Genomic DNA, 16,232 nt, shown 5'->3' on the forward strand with positions numbered 1-16,232 from the left:
ATATGTTTTGATATCCTCCTGGAAATGCTCACTTTCTTCTTTAGATTCCTTTTTTTTTCCTCCCGTTGCCATGGTGACTGTCGTATAATCACGCTCAAGCTCAACTTTGGGATAACTTGACTCAGAGTTGAGTTACATAGTTGGTATCTCAGAGCCCGAGTATCACAGAGCTGGTAGGTTAATTCAGATCATCTGCCCAACTCAGGGTTTGGGGTAAAAATATAACAAAATCGAAAAAAAAAACAAAAACATTTAATTAATTTCTTTTAATAAAAATCGTGTGAAACTTTAACAAAAACTGCAGGTCTGTGTCTGTGTCTAGTGAATTTTGGTTAAAATTTGTTTGTTTTTCATTCAGTGGAAATCCAGAAATTGTACTCAAGTAAAAATAGTGATACTTTATAATAAAGTAGAAGTAAAAACTACAGCATAGGAAAATACATTTGTTCGAAAAAAGTTCCTCAAGTAAATGTAAATGAGTATGAGTAATTACTACTTTACTCTGATTACATATAAAAAAGGGGCATTTATATATCAAGCTGTTAATTTAATTGATTATGGTTCATATAAATTTTTAAATGCATTTAGTTATAGACTTCTCTGAACTCCAGTATATGTACAACATGCATCTTTTTTTTTAAATCAAATGTTTCCACTGACACTGCTTTTTTACTCATATTTTGTCTGATTTTTGTGACTAAACAGGACATCTTAAATTAAGACACATTCATATATACCCTATTAGAAGTCTGTCTTTATTATTGTTACTCTCATTACGTTTACATGAATCCTTGAGGAACTTTATACCAAACAGAATCAATGGTTCTGTTCTTCTACCTCTAAGCTGCTTTGTCTAATTCTCCTCTGTTTGTTGTGTGGGATGAATGGATTGCTTTACTGTGGGATCTTGACAGTGCAGTAATTGGAGCATTCATAAAGAGATTATGTCTGCGCTAATGGGAACAAGCTGGATTTCAAAACATAGACTCTCACACACCACCTCTGTGAAAAGCAATAAACCCTCATCAGGGGATCAGATTTTATTCTGAATTTAGCTCTACTACATTTTGAGGAGTCTGCAGATAAGTGTAACTGTATCTTGCAGAGGTCTACATACTGGGAAGGACAGGAAAGGGAGGGCGGAGTGCAGCTTCTATAACTGGGATAGGCCTTTTTTTTCCAGCAAACAGGCTGATTTCAGAGGACCAGTTTTTTCTCACACTAACAACAACCCACCCACAGAGAAGGGAACATATGCACAGGAAGCCTCTACACATGGAGAAAGGCGGCAGAAAAGTAAAGGGCAACGCCTGCTACTGTCACGGCAGAGTGAGCGCCTGATTCACTCAGAAACTCATGCTGCTACAAAAAGCTCTTACTCAACTGGGTGGGTTGTGTGTGACTGCTGTGTGTCGATCACTTAGCAGAGCAGAATGTCACGACGAGACCAAAGGTTTCGGAGGGGAATAAAAGGACGGTAAGCACTGCGATTTTTAATCTACGAGACATTAAAATGCAGCGTAGAGGGAGAGACAGATGAAGAAAAAGACTAAGAGGATGAGAGGAAAAGTACAAGTGCAGATAAATTTCTGCATGCATACTTCCTCAAACTGAACTCTGTCAAGACTAACAGAAGCAAAAGCAAAGCGTGCTTTAATCCTGCTTGTGGTTAAACATCAACTTTAAGATGAGTAATTTACCAAACACTGAAAACCGAATGCAAAGCAAGTAGCTTGTGATCAATCAAGCAACTTTGTTTTTACATCTTAACATTCTTCTTGAGATCAGCCGGATAAGCATTCCACAAACAAGCAGGATGTTAACACTTATTCATCCTTAAATAAAACAAAATCTCCAAAAGAAAAACAGAAATAAAAAGTTTCTTACCTTGTACTTTGTAAATATAATTTTTTAAGGAAGTGAAGTTGGTTAGAACAGACAAAACAATGAGGAAGCTAAGCAAGAGAATATGTTGGCTAAAGTCTTAACATTTAGCATGTTAATGTCCTGACATGATAAAACATTTAATTTAATGCACTGAAACTAAGACAATGGTAACAGAAGGCTCAAAACATGAGGTAAAGTGGTGAGAAGAAAAAGCAAAAGGAATGAAGTATTTGGAAATATATTTGGGCTTATTCCAGAGTATTTTCCAACCAGATGTTCGAGAGGAAGTGCAGATGTGCAGCTGGAAGGTTTCCCAAAAGGACAAAAAAATAATAAATCACCACCTTTTGTCAAGCTTTTATTATCTCATTAGTTCCTTTATGACGAACGAGAAACAGGTCTAATAAAGGACAGACAACACTTCCTTTGATTCAAGAGGATATTTGAACTTTGACACCAAACGCCTCACAATTTCAGCAATATATTCCCTGGAGTAAAATGAAATAAGGAACAGCGTAGTTGCAACACAGACTACAACAATGACTCATGATTTTAAAGTTTACAAAGTTTCAGCACTCTCAACAGTTTGGGTAAAATATACAAACTGCATTAATAACACAAAAGTATTTGCCCGTGTACTGACTTCTTCTGCTTGCTTTTCTTTTGCAAATGTTTCAAATTCATTTCAGTATCAAATAAAAATATACAAAGTAAATGTAAAACCCAGTTTTCAAATTATGCTGTCAATTACAAAGGGAGAAAATAGTCATTCAATTCAATCCAGCCATATGGGAAAATGTAACCTGATTGTTTGTGCAACCTTTAGCCAACAAACGTTTTTCCAGTGAGACTTTTTCATCACTTTTGGCTCCATTTTCTTGGCAGACTCGTTTTAATTCAGCCAGACTAGAAACATTTCAACTGGATTTGAGTCGGGACTTTGACAAAATCACTCCAGAACCTTCATTTGTTTGTATTTGAGGAGTCGGAGGTTGGATCACTGTCCTGCTAAAAGAGTGGATTTGCTTTAGGAAGACCTGGATATTCCTCTATTTGGGGCAGAGAGAATAAATCCAGATTCTATTTAGGACTGTTGGAATAAGCAATAAATCAATTAATAACATAATAAATTAAAAATAAACTCATAATTTTTTTTTGCTTTATTTAATGTTTTTCTCTTATCTCTCTCTTTTTAATCAAAAACTGATCTGGTGCTTTGGTTTCCACTGTTTCTGTTTTGTTTATTTATTTTGAACATTTAAAATGTCTCCCAGTTCCAGTCCTAAATGTTCATTGGATTTTAAAGATTGCTGATCTTTCAGAATGTGTTCCTGCACATTCGCGTACTATTGTGTTACTTAAAGTGGTTTCAAAACAATTGCATCTCTGGATGCAAGTTTTGCCCAGTCTCTTTCTTATTGACCTTAATTAAGGCAAACAAGACCTGTGGTGCTTTCGATGTTAACCTCGGTCGTTTTGTGACTTTCTAGATTAACTATTGCAGTTCTCCTACTGGAAAAAGGTCATTTTTTAAAAAAGTGGCTACATTCACCTGCTGTTGAATTTCTTGACGTGAAACAAATTTTAATGGATAACAAACTGTTCCAGAAGTTATTGCGTTAAACAATAACATTGTTTTTTTGAGCCCATTAATGGACATAAAAATGCAAGAACACATTCTGAAAACTTAATAAACTTTATACCCTAAAGAACATTTAACACTGGCACTGAAATACATTTTAAATATCCAAAACAACAGAAACAACAAAAAGAATGACTTATTCCTTCAAAACAAAAGAGACCCGAATTAAAGCTTTTATTATCCAGTTTTTTGGTAGAAAGAGAAAAACAATAAATTATGCAAATAGAAATTATTGAGCTTGTTTGAATCCGTTATACGATTAATTTATTATTTGCTTAATGACGTGTTGCTTTTTCAGATATTTGAGCCTACATCATGCTGTTAGAGGAGTTTTATTGACTCTACATTTGATTCTTTTCATGACCAAGTCTTGCTATAGTTTGTGAAAATGACCTAAAACAAACACAGGTAACCATAATAGTCATTTCCACATTGGTTTGGGTGGCTGGTTTCTCCTAAAAACACACACAAGAGGAAAACCACCCTTTTATTTACACCTGATGCACAAACTTATTATATGAGTTACAAAAAAGTAAAAACAAATTAAATCTGGACTTTTTCACAACACTGTATTTCTTCACTCTTCTATAAATTAATAAAATTGTACATCTGGTTTTAGAGAAATGCTATTTAATGTTTGAAAGGACACAGAGAAGCTGATTCCTTCCTCCCTTTCTTCTAAAGAATAATCCTTCCCCTTCCTATTACAAGAACAGTCTGCCATTGACTGTTAAAGGTTGAAAGAAACGTGGATCACTGCTCCATTCAGGAAGTCGCTTCCCGTTCTGGTTGTAATGTTGATGAGATAAGGAAACAGTTTTTTAAATCAGTCTATTCAAGTCAGGAAGTCAGGATGAGTTTCAGTTTTTAAAGCAAAGAATCTCATTGAGTTGTTTTCTTAAAATGCTTCGTCTCTGCCCAGCAGCACTGTAAATGCTAACATGGTATTTAATTAAAATAGTAAGTTGTCTTAAATCAGTTTTCATCATATTTAGTAAGTTACGTGGAATTTGTGGTTGAAAAGTCTCTAAAAACTCACTTTAACTGAGCTAGATTAATTTAGAAAAAGTAAGTTTTTGATAGTTGTGCTTTTATTCTGAATTAATACTGCATGCATCCAAGTACAAATGCTTTACTTGAGTTATTTTTCTTTACTGGAGCCAGTAATTTATCTTATCTCACTCAAGAAGAGAGACTAATTCCACACACCTGAATAAATCTCAATGTATTATTTTATCTTAAGTTAGGCTGTTAGCACTACGCTGACTTACCCGTCTGAGCTTGTCAAAGACAGGACACTGTGTGTTGACCTAGGGACCATTAGCGATATCACCACAGAGAACTAACGTTTTTGTTATTTTTTGGGGCGATTAATGCAGTTAATTGAATTTTTTTACATCCAAAACTCCCAAACTGGAACCTTTGTATTGTGTTTCTGGTATTCCTGTAAATCTGACGCACAAGTGACGCCTGCAAACAACAGTGATGGTTGATTTTCGAATCCCGGCATGATGACCTTTGTCCCATGTCTTCCTCCTCTTTATTATTACTCACTTTCCTGTCTGACCACTTGCAAATACAGGTCACTTCAGCCAGTAAAATCTTAGTAATTTAAATTTAATCAACAATTTCTGTCACATGCAAATTTACAGGAATACCAGAAACATGATGCAACCTTACAGCTGGGGACTTTTGATTGTAAAAAGATAAATAAATAAATAAAATGCAATTAATTGCGTTTATAGCTAAAAAAAACCCACAAAAAAACCTTGACTTTGAGACTTCTGATCAAATTTTCTTCAGTGTCAAAATGGCTCCCTCTCTAAATGCTTGCTTTGCTTCTTGTCGTCCTCATTAATAAAGGTGTTGTGATTGTGAGTGCATCCTGTCTCACTGGTACTACGAAAGAGAAGGACAACTCTACTGCAAGAAGCACTACTGGTCTCGCTTTGGAGAGCACTGCCACGGCTGCAAGGAGACCGTTTCCACAGGACTGGTTATGGTAACGTTTGTTCCTGGATTAGTGATGCACCACAGCAAAAAACCAGGACTGTCAAATTTATAACTATTAGTTCTTCACAGATAACAAACACTTCACTGTTTGAACAAATTCTGACTAGTTTAAGCCCTCTGAATTACTCTCCATAATCAAAAAACCTCAATTTTACTAACAATGATCCTATTCAGCTATGAGAAGTAAAAGTTGTTTTACTACTGTTCACTTCAGCTAATCAGAAACATTTAGTGTTTGATAAAAATAACCAGATTATTGATCCATCAGGAATGAATTGTTCCAATAAATACCACTGAAAATCCAACATTATGGAACATTAATGTGTGAGCACAACAAAGAATACCACAAATCAGAACGCTTTCAACTATTAATAACTTCAAAGGTTTCCTGCCCTGCTGGACGTAAACACTTTTCTTCCAAACAATTTCAGAGGAACTCCTTAAAAAACACCCTTCATGCTCCAAATGGAATAAACAAAAAATGAAACCAAAAGAATACAGGGGGAGAAAAATACCATTCTCCCTTAAGCAACACTGCATTGTCGTTTTATCACGTTACAAGTAATTATTTTACGAAGTTTGTTTTGTTATTTGTTTTTATAAAGTTACAAAGAGTAGAGAAAAAATGGTTTTCATATTTTCTTTTGCAATTATAAAGCTAAAAGTTTAGGCACACATTATGTCCAAGTTCACAATTCAACATTTTTTTAAATCTTGAGGTCAAAAGTCAGAATTCTGAGAATTTTCAAATTCTGACTTTTTTCCCCCAGAATTTTTAGTTTTTTTCTCAGAATTTTGACTTTGTCTCTCAGATTTTCCTTTTTTTTTTTTTCTTCAGATTTCCTCCCCTGGCTCCCAGAACACTTGAGTTTGACACTTGTGTCTTAAACCTTATTTCAATTCAATTACAGCAGCAGTCTCTACATTTTTTATTCACTTTGCACTTTTATAGACCGAAATTGGTGTTTCATCTTTACAAAAAACCTCAAGCTAGGTGAGACAAAGCTTTTAATGTGGATGTAGGTCAAGATTTTGAATGAAAATTCTTTGATCTAAATCTCATCAAGAGTCATTGATGCAACTTTCAGATGCGTCTCTCGCCTAACACACCTGAAACATTGGACTGAATTACATCCTCAGCATGCAGGATATAACGTGATAATTGTTGGCTAATATATTTCAAGTCTTACAAACTTTCATTTTAAATGCTAATGTAATATTTACAGCCTCACTGCAGCAGATGATCATACCAGACACAAATAACATTGCCCAAAGTGGTGGAAGCAAAAATGAAAAAAGATATTCAACTGATATCATCAATGCAAAGTTTAGTAGTTTAGTATCATCACAATGCTTCCTGAACTCAGTAGGTAGAGTTCACTCTGATCCTTTCACCAAGGTACCTATAAGAGCCACTAATTCAATATCAGTTTCCTGGTTTGCTATTTTGTGTTGGTCTACCGTACAACAGGTTAAAGTTTGTGGTTGTACCCTAAAAAATATGTTTGCTTTCTTTTCAGGTTGCAGGAGAGCAAAAGTACCATCCTGAGTGTTTTACATGCATGAGCTGTGAAATGGTCATAGGAGATGGAGACACTTATATGCTAATTGAACGCTCACGGCTTTACTGGTGAGAAAATAAATATACCAGTATATATAAAGAAACCATATTAAACAAATTTAGAGTATTAAATGTACTTTTGTTTATCTCTTCAGTGGCCACTGCTTTTGTCAGGGTGTTGTGCCAGCTGTGAGATCAACATCTCTTACACAGAGACCCCACATGGTGGCGCTGGTGTTTCTTCCTCCCACTGCAGCTGGATCTCGAGGCCTGACAATTTCTGCTGACTTCAGCCAAGACAAAAAACTTCTAATTACTGTTACAAAGTAAGTCTTGGTGGGTTTAAATTATCATCAGAAATTAAGAAAAGAGGACTTTTACCTGGCAAAAAATCCAAACCTTTTCTACAGACACGTAATAAACATTGTGAAAGCTTTTAAATAGTTGTTGAGTCCAAGTTTTAGAACATTGGAACCTCTAGACACAAAAAATCTTTGTCCATTATTTGTAAATCAGCTCAAAGTAATCAGTTGTTTAATAATTGCACATACTCAATAGTCTTATGAATCACTGCACCACCCATTCACCGTTGTGACTCTCCTTCAGTTTAGACCCAGGAGTCCTCAGCCCTGATCTGCTGTCTTCTGTCCAAGCTGGTGATCAAGTTTTGGAGGTCAATGGCATCCCAGTCCACAACATTTCCCCAGATGAGGTACCAATGCTTATGGACACTTTGCAGCATGACATTACATGTGCAATATGTTACCCCATGTTATGCTGACTAGCAAAGAGCTGCTAGCTGACAGTGACTATGATTGGTTTTGGCTGAAGTTATCAACAAAACGTGCAAAATGTTAAAAGTATGAATTATATATAAAAGAGAAATGGATTGCACCCAGCTGCCAACTCTACAAAACGAGGTCAGGAAAGTTTTAAGTAAGAAAAAAAATGCGAGGGAAACAGCTCAATTATGCTAGCTTGACTTTGAAAACATTAGCATGTAGATGTGATGTGGAATTTGGTGTGTTTCAGATCAGTTAAAAAAATAAAAACAGCGACCTAAATACCAACTCTTCACCAACTTTTCTCTAGATAAACCGTGTAATTCACGACACAAGCAGACCTCTCCAGCTCATCATTGAACATAATCCACAGTCACCTCAATACCTTCATCAACCAGGCAGCCCCCCAAATAACATCAGCTGTCCTGACCCTCGTGTCCACGACAAACTTACTTCTATCCATAACCTCCCAAGTCTGGAAGAAGAGCCAAGTACACCAGAGGAACAACAAGAACAACGAACGAGCCTCTCACCGCCTCGGCACCAAGGAAGCACCGGGTTACGAACCAAACATATTTCGTAAGTGATGACAGCTCTGGCTTAAGATTACTGCCCAAGTCAGGGAATGTCAAACTCATTTTTATTTTGGGCCATATCAAGGTTATGAATGTCCAGTTGAGGTAAAATGTACTGATGAAACTCATTACTAACACTCTAAAATATGAATAAATAGCTGCCTCTGCACTCGATGAGTCCTTCTTAAAGTTAAATAATACCAAAAATCATGACATTGATGTAATTTGGCAGAATATATCAGAAAATTACAGAAAAAGATCATGGCCACTGAAAAAATACAAGAATTCTGGATTTAGTCTTGTGAGGTCAAAAGTCAGAATTCTAAGAATTTTGCCCTTTTTTTCCCCCAAATTCTGACTTTATCCCGGAATTCTCAATTTTTTCTTAGAATCCGGACTTTTCTCAGAATTTTTCATTTTTATTCTCAGAATTTTTACTTTGTTTCTCAGAATTTTGTCTTTTTTCCCCCAAGAATTCTCATTTTTGATTTTAGAAGATTAAAGTCAGAATAATTCTGGCAAATTCTCAGAAAAAATTCAGAATTTTTTTTGGTGGCATTAATCTTTTTACGGTGAAAACTGCTTTCATTTAATTCTTAAAATATTATTTAAGCACACAATGGTTATTTTCAAGGTCATATTTACATGTCCCTCTGGGCCACATGAAACTCCATGGGGGGTCAGATTTGGCCCCTGGGCCTCAAGTTTGACACGTGTGACCCAAGTTGTTTTCTCTTTTCCAGACGAAGTTACAGCATAGATAAATGTCCTCTGTCTCCTGGAGCATTGTCGTTTCTCTCTCAAAAGAGAGACATGGTTCGCTCAGAGTCTCTTCGAGTCGACCCTGGGGAGCGGACACACCGTATCTTCAGACCGTCGGACCTTATCCATGGAGAGGTTCTAGGCAAAGGTTGCTTCGGTCAAGCTGTGAAGGTAATGTCCGTCCATTGTCTCTCTCCCTCAATTTTCTGACCTTCATTGTGAAACTTCATATCAAAAATCTTTATATTAAGGTAACACATCAGGAGACAGGGGAGGTAATGGTGATGAAAGAGCTAATACGATTTGACGAAGAAACACAGAAAACATTTTTAAAGGAAGTAAGTAGCAGAAATGCCACAAGACTTTTTAATTACTGCCTCACGTCTAATATTTACAATCTGAGCCAGATATTGTTCATCTCAGTGTCACAACCTCTCTCAAAATGTACACAGGTAAAGGTGATGCGCTGCCTTGACCATCCCAATGTCCTCAAGTTTATTGGATTGTTTTACAAAGACAAGCGAATAAATTTTGTCTCTGAATATATCCAAGGAGGAACTCTTCGAGAAACCATTGCAAAAATGGTGAGTTACAACTTTATTTTAAATGTATCGCAAATATTCAGTGTCAGAGCTGAGAAACACAATGAGTTGGTCATAATTTGGTTGTTTTAGGAGGAAGATTTCCCCTGGAATTTAAGAGTTGGATATGCTAAAGATATAGCCGCTGGAATGGTGAGTGTTGCTGGTCATTAAGGTTACAGCACTTACTTAAAGTATGAGCCACTTTTTCCACCAACTTTAACGCATTTCATTGGGATTTTATGCAACGGACCAACACACAGTAGTACATCACTTCTAAATGGAAGATAAATGATACATGGTTTCCATTTTTCAGACATAAAGTAACTCCAGTTGAGAATCTGTAATTTAATGTTCAGACATTATGTGTCTAATGTGAGTGAGGTTAAGTCATTTTGCAAAAATAATCTCTACATGTGCAACCAAGCAGACACAAAACAAAAAAAACCTGCAGTTGAAATGGAGGTACTGATTTAGAGAATCAAACTTAAAGATATAATTACTTTTTCAAGGCATAATAAAACATTAAATGATGAATTTAATGTTTCTCCTTTACAGGCATATCTGCACTCCATGAACGTGATCCACAGAGATCTAAACTCTTACAACTGCCTGGTCAGAGAGGTGAGCAATGAGCTTTATTAAATGCATGGAAAAGTTAGATTATTTTTTTTTTCTTTAAACAAGACTGTACTATATTATTTACAAAAATGTTCCATTCTCAATCCAAACTTAATATTTAGCACATTAAGTCACAAACATAAGTTTCCAGTACAAGTAATACATGTTTTTTATAGAAAATGCCATTTAGTAAAAGACTTTCTATAGTGACAACTGCACAGTTTATATTTATCGCATTATTTCTATATTTGTCTTTTTTTTAAGACTTTATAGTTGGTGCTTAGGTTTAGTTTATAATGCCATCCAATAACACATAAATTGGATGGCATCCTGTCAACTTTAAACATTTTTTAACTGCACCAGGATTAGCAGGTTTTCTGTTTCTAGTAAAAATCCTGGAGCTTTTCATTTCTCTTCGCTATAGAACCAGTCTGTGGTGGTGGCAGACTTTGGACTAGCCAGGCTGGTGATGGATGAACGGAGTCGGACCAAAACTTCATCTCTGGAGCGGAGCGTGAAGGGGCCACTGTCAGAGCTGCGCAAACCTGACCGGAGAAAACGGTATACTGTGGTTGGGAACCCCTACTGGATGGCCCCTGAGATGATCCATGGTGAGTGTGTTAACCAACTCATGAATGACGGACCTTCATGGTCTAAACTGAAACAAAAACTGTGCAGCTCAATAATTTTTTTTCTTTGACTCTTAGGAAAAACCTATGATGAACGTGTGGACATATTTTCCTTTGGGATTATGACTTGTGAGGTAGGAACATTTCGGTAATAACACAAAAGACGTAAAGCTAAGAAAATATAACCGTTACATTTCTGTTATTTTATTTCATGACGGAAGGAAATTTCTAAAAATATATATGAACTTACTCGTTTAAAGTACAAGTTAAAATTGCAAAACAAGTTTAAGAGATCCCTTACAAAAACATCCCATGAAAATCACGTGATTTTCATGTGATCACATGTGGAAATGTGTGATTCGCATGTGAATCACGTGATTTTACCACGAAACGTTCCAAAATTACACGTATTCATGTGCTTTCACATGTGATTCACATCATTCACATGTAAAAATTTGTGTGAACCACATGTGATTTTCATGGGATTTTTTTGCAAGGGATAAGCCAAACAAATTGGTGCACTGCTGCCGCCTGGTGGTAGTAGAATGTTACTACCACAAGGTTGCTTAAAAACAAGATGTTTAGGAAAAGAATGGTACAATTTTAAATTAATACGATTTTAAATCAATATCTATCAACATTATTGATAAATTACTGATAAATTAGAATATGAAAATCTAATTTAAAGGGAAACTCATACATGCATTCATTACATAGTGATGTACTTCAAATATTAAAGAAGTATATCACAAGTATATACAAGAAATGTGAATATTACATAAAGGAAAAATTATTTTTTATACATAAACATCATTTTCCACACAATCGTTTGCATTGCTGCTGTATTAACAATTGTCCAGAATAAAGTCACTGATATTTAGAGACACAAAATTCACATTTTTTGAGGCCTGTTTACCACCAAATTCTGGAGCACTGAGTTTTCACAAGGCAAAAAGTGTTTAAGACTAAAGTTGCACTTTAAAACAGTTGCTTATCGATTCCTCTTTGTGTCATCAGATAATTGGAAGAGTGAGTGCTGATCCGGACTACCTTCCCCGAACTAACGACTTTGGACTAAATGTAGAAAGTTTCCTCCAGCAGTATCACTCTCCACTGTGTCCATCTGCTTTCCTGCCATTGGCTGTTCTCTGCTGTGACATCGATGCTGATAAACGGTACGATTGTGTGAAAATAATTGGAGCTATTTGAAATAAAAACTATTTTTTAGGTATTTATGCTAAGAAAATGGTTATATCTTTGCAAAAAAATGGAGATGCTTAGATGTTTTTGTGCAAAATAGCCAAATAAAGAATAAAACATGAATGTCTTTGCTTTTCAGACCCTCTTTTATAAAGCTGGAGAAGTGGCTGGACAACCTGCTAATGAACCTCGAATTCAACCTGCATTTGCTTTCCGAGTTGGAGGAACTCGGTCAAGCCTTCTGGAAGATTCACAACCACCAAAACCAGAATGAAACTCCTGATTATCAAGACAATCTGAGCCCTGAGCTTTGTTCAGAGGAAGCAAATGGCCACACAGAGCCTAATCACTACCAAGGTCAAAGTAGCAAAACCGACAAAGACGCGAATGGTGAGCAACATGCACATGGCCACAATCTGAGGACTAAATCACAACACACAAACCAGCTCTGCTGCGAGTCTAAAAGCTCAGACCCGGGGAAGAGCGAGTGTGAGTCTCAAGAGGACAGCAACGTTAAAGAACAAGAAAAACCGCAGCATGAGCCGACACTGGTGGGCCGACCAAACAGGACTAGGAGAACTTGTAGAGTGCTGTGGGAAAGATCTACGGAGGACAGCTCGTTTCTCTGAATCGTTCTCAACATAACTGTGTTCAGTGTTGGGGAATAAACACATTTTATGAGGACATTGGTACCTTGACACAAAACAGAGAGACATATTTTAACTGGTTACTATGAATTAGATGCACAAAATGTGCAACTGCAGATTTATGAAGAATGTTTTTGAGAAGCTGTGCAGCTTGATATTATGGACTGTGCAGTCCATAAACCAGTATTTAAGTAGCAAAGCAAAATCCTAGTTCAAAAGGAATTTAATTCAGTATTTTTTACAACCAAAACTTTTTGTTGTAAAAATTTTTGTTTTCACAACAAAAAATTTCTGAAAAAATGTCCTGAAATTTTTCAAATTGCATGGATGGATGCTCTTTTTTGACAGACTGTGTTATAGTTCCATGGTTTATAAATTACCTCAAGCACACAATTTAACCTTTTTGTATTGCAAGGACTGTTTACTACTTGATATGCAAGAGCATGTCTGTCATAAGCTCAAATTGTCAAATGGCTCCAATTTCAAATTGGTCCAGATGCTGTGAAATATGTTATTTTATTCTTTAAGGTATGTTTAATTATTATTTAGATTATCTTATGTCTTGTCCCATACACTGAGCTACAAAATAACTACTAATGCTATTAAACTGTAGATAATATACAAAAATATGTACACCTTCTGATGTATAAGTCTGTATTACTATATTAAGACAGTACAGAAAAGTGACTGAGTAGAAAATACCTGATTTATGCTTTAAGGTTAATCATGGTCATCTGGTCAAGGCATTTGTCCACATGTCCCCTTGTCCCTGCAAATTGAAACAAAACCATCAGGAGTTATTATTTATATTCTGTGATGAGATATCAATCATCGTAATCTCTTCCAGAAAATTAAGGCCTCCTAATTTAACAAGTAAAGTCACTGAGTAGGGTGATTAAACCTTCAAAAAAGAAGCTTTAAAAATAACACTGCTGCAAATTTCTAAAAACTAATCAGTGTTCATGTCATGACTCAACTGTTTTAAAATACTCAATATGGTTATTTTTTTAAACTAATGCCTCTCACAACTTTTGTTTTGAAAACAAATCAATTAACACACTATTTTGAGTACAAATAAACATAAAATCACCAGGTCAGACCTGTAAAAGCAAAAAACTGTTGGCTGCATCTCTACCTCAAAATAAAGCATTTGTAGACATTGTCAAAACCAAATTACAAAAATACGGATTATTTTTATATTATAATGTCTCTATAATTTCAACAAAGATTATTCTTCTTCAAATTTGTTTGAAAAAAGATTTTTGAGACTAACTGAATTGGTAAAAAACTGTGATTTACATTTTCCTATTATATCTACAGCTAGATTTTGCAACATTTTTCCAGAAAATATATATTGTGCTCTAAGCTGTTTCACTCATTTCCTATAAACACAAGCTGTAATATCGAGATTTTACTAGTTTTTACAATTACAATATATTTGAATTTCTGAGTCACATGCTAACTTTTCCTTCTGAGACAGTGCAGGGCATAAAGTCTGACTGTAAATAACATTTGCCCTGGTTTTAAAATTATACATTAATAATATTCATGTATTTAACAAATTCAATGTTAAATACTAAATAATGACGTTTAAAATTATGGTTCCTGAAGTTTTGGGTATTTTAGCTGGCCGTTTTTCTCTTGCTTTTTTAACCCACCTCCACATCAGGTGGTGGCTAATGCTACATAGCAACTTGTCTCATACAGAACAAAACTTAACTTTAGCCAAAAGACAACAACAGAAAACGTCACTTCAAAATATATCTCTCTTGCTAAGTAAGCTAACTAAACGTTGCGAAATGTTTGAGCTAGATTTAAAAAATGTTTACGCTGACTGGCTAGTTGGCTAGCTTACCTTCTAGCTTACAGCGTAAATGGCTAAAATTGACTTAAAAGGCAGATAAACACCAAGAAAGAGTTATTTAACGCAGTCTATATTTTATAAATTTGAAATTATTACCATAAAAACAAATTCAGCGAAGCAGTACCAAGCCGTTATGCTCACGCGCTAAGGTTATCAGCTTTACCTTTGACCTCTGACCGACCAATGAAAATGGAGAGAAGTCTGGGAGCTGGCAAACGAGAAATATTTTTTATTTCTCAATTAATTGATTCAGGATTTAAGAAGTGGATATTTATTTTCTCAACAACATTTTCATTGAATTAGGTAGTGGAGGAGAAGTAATTAAGAAAATACATTTATAATGTGATTGTTAGAAAATGTGGGACGAGGTCTGTTACATTAAAATGAGTCTGGCAAGCTTCTCTGATTGAGCAATTAAAGACAATAAGTTTATTAAACTATTGCAAAAATATTTTAAATTAATATCTAATTTAGCTATACGTGATTATGTTTATATCAAGTAACTGTTTTACTTCAGTAGCTTTATATTAAAAACAGCCAATTAAAAAGAGTGCAACATTTTTCAACGTGAATTCAAAAGATTCAAACGTGAATCTTTTGTTTGATTCATGTTTGATCAAAAACCCAGCCAATATCCAGAGATCTGGTAGTCCTATAATTTACCATGAAAATGATTTTCTTACTATTTGAAATTGCAAATACTTCTGGATTTAGCTAAGCTCCTCTGAGAGCAACCAAGTAGCTAATTATTGTGGTATAATTGCAAAAGAGTGGACAAAAATTAAGATGAAGTATATTAGATAATATATGCAGGTGGCTTGTTATACAGACCAATGAATAAATACGTAATGGCTTGCCATACTGGCAGGCGCTCTAGCAGCAGGGCGCCGCATGTCGCCGATCTGGGGTCAGTTTGGACTCAGGTCACACCATGGAGCACATGTCCTCTCCGGTCAGATTCCGTAGCAATAAAAAAGGTAAGTCCTTAACATTTACATATTTCTAGCATGTATTTCTGTTTTATTAAAGTTTTCGGCAGTGAGGCAATAACTTCACTATTTAAACTACAAATGAATCACCCTGAAATATTCATGCTAAGCACCTTCAAGAGCCTGTCCAAATGTTTTGTGTGCTATTTAACGCTTGTTTATTATAATCTTAATTATTTATTTCAATTGCCAGCTTTATGTTTACCTTATGCCACATTAACCATACTCATTTATTTTCATACATTCCTTTTAGCAACTAATTTTCTCCTTTATACTAATGTTTTAATGTTCTGCTGTCCTTGTTCAAAGAAGCTACAGCTTTTTCAGAAAAGCAGGTAGGACTATCTTTAAAATGCACTTGTTTGTTAGAGTGTATTGTTTGTGTGTTTAGGAGGTAATTCTCCAACCCCCACCCTGTTAGAGTATTAGAAGCTGGGTTAAGCCTGTTGCTGAGGAGCTTTCTGGGTAATTAGAGGTGA

General features: G+C 35.4%; 1 protein-coding gene across 1 annotated transcript; it reads left to right on the plus strand.

Moving 5' to 3' along the window:
- Positions 1 to 1,165: 1,165 nt before the first annotated feature.
- Positions 1,166 to 12,945, plus strand: LOC122844795 (LIM domain kinase 1-like). Its single transcript, XM_044140561.1, has 15 exons — positions 1,166 to 1,477; positions 5,393 to 5,531; positions 7,063 to 7,172; positions 7,259 to 7,429; positions 7,710 to 7,815; positions 8,196 to 8,464; positions 9,204 to 9,393; positions 9,474 to 9,560; positions 9,675 to 9,806; positions 9,897 to 9,956; positions 10,362 to 10,427; positions 10,849 to 11,035; positions 11,132 to 11,187; positions 12,071 to 12,228; positions 12,393 to 12,945. The coding sequence occupies exons 1-15, from the start codon at positions 1,434 to 1,436 to the stop codon at positions 12,880 to 12,882; spliced, it is 2,265 nt and encodes a 754-aa protein (XP_043996496.1). The 5' UTR covers positions 1,166 to 1,433; the 3' UTR covers positions 12,883 to 12,945.
- The last annotated feature ends 3,287 nt before the right edge of the window (positions 12,946 to 16,232 follow it).

Source organism: Gambusia affinis, linkage group LG15 (genome assembly GCF_019740435.1).
Source record: "Gambusia affinis linkage group LG15, SWU_Gaff_1.0, whole genome shotgun sequence".
NCBI classification, from domain to species: Eukaryota; Metazoa; Chordata; class Actinopteri; order Cyprinodontiformes; family Poeciliidae; genus Gambusia; species Gambusia affinis.

What these genes read in the sequence shown, in the direction of transcription:
- LOC122844795 (XM_044140561.1), top strand. Translation starts at nt 1,434, where the DNA reads ATGTCACGACGAGACCAAAGGTTTCGGAGGGGAATAAAAGGACG. An exon ending in TTTCCACAGGACTGGTTATG is followed by an intron (nt 5,532 to 7,062) that starts GTAACGTTTGTT and finishes CTTTCTTTTCAG; the next exon opens with GTTGCAGGAGAGCAAAAGTA. An exon ending in GAGAAACCATTGCAAAAATG is followed by an intron (nt 9,807 to 9,896) that starts GTGAGTTACAAC and finishes TGGTTGTTTTAG; the next exon opens with GAGGAAGATTTCCCCTGGAA.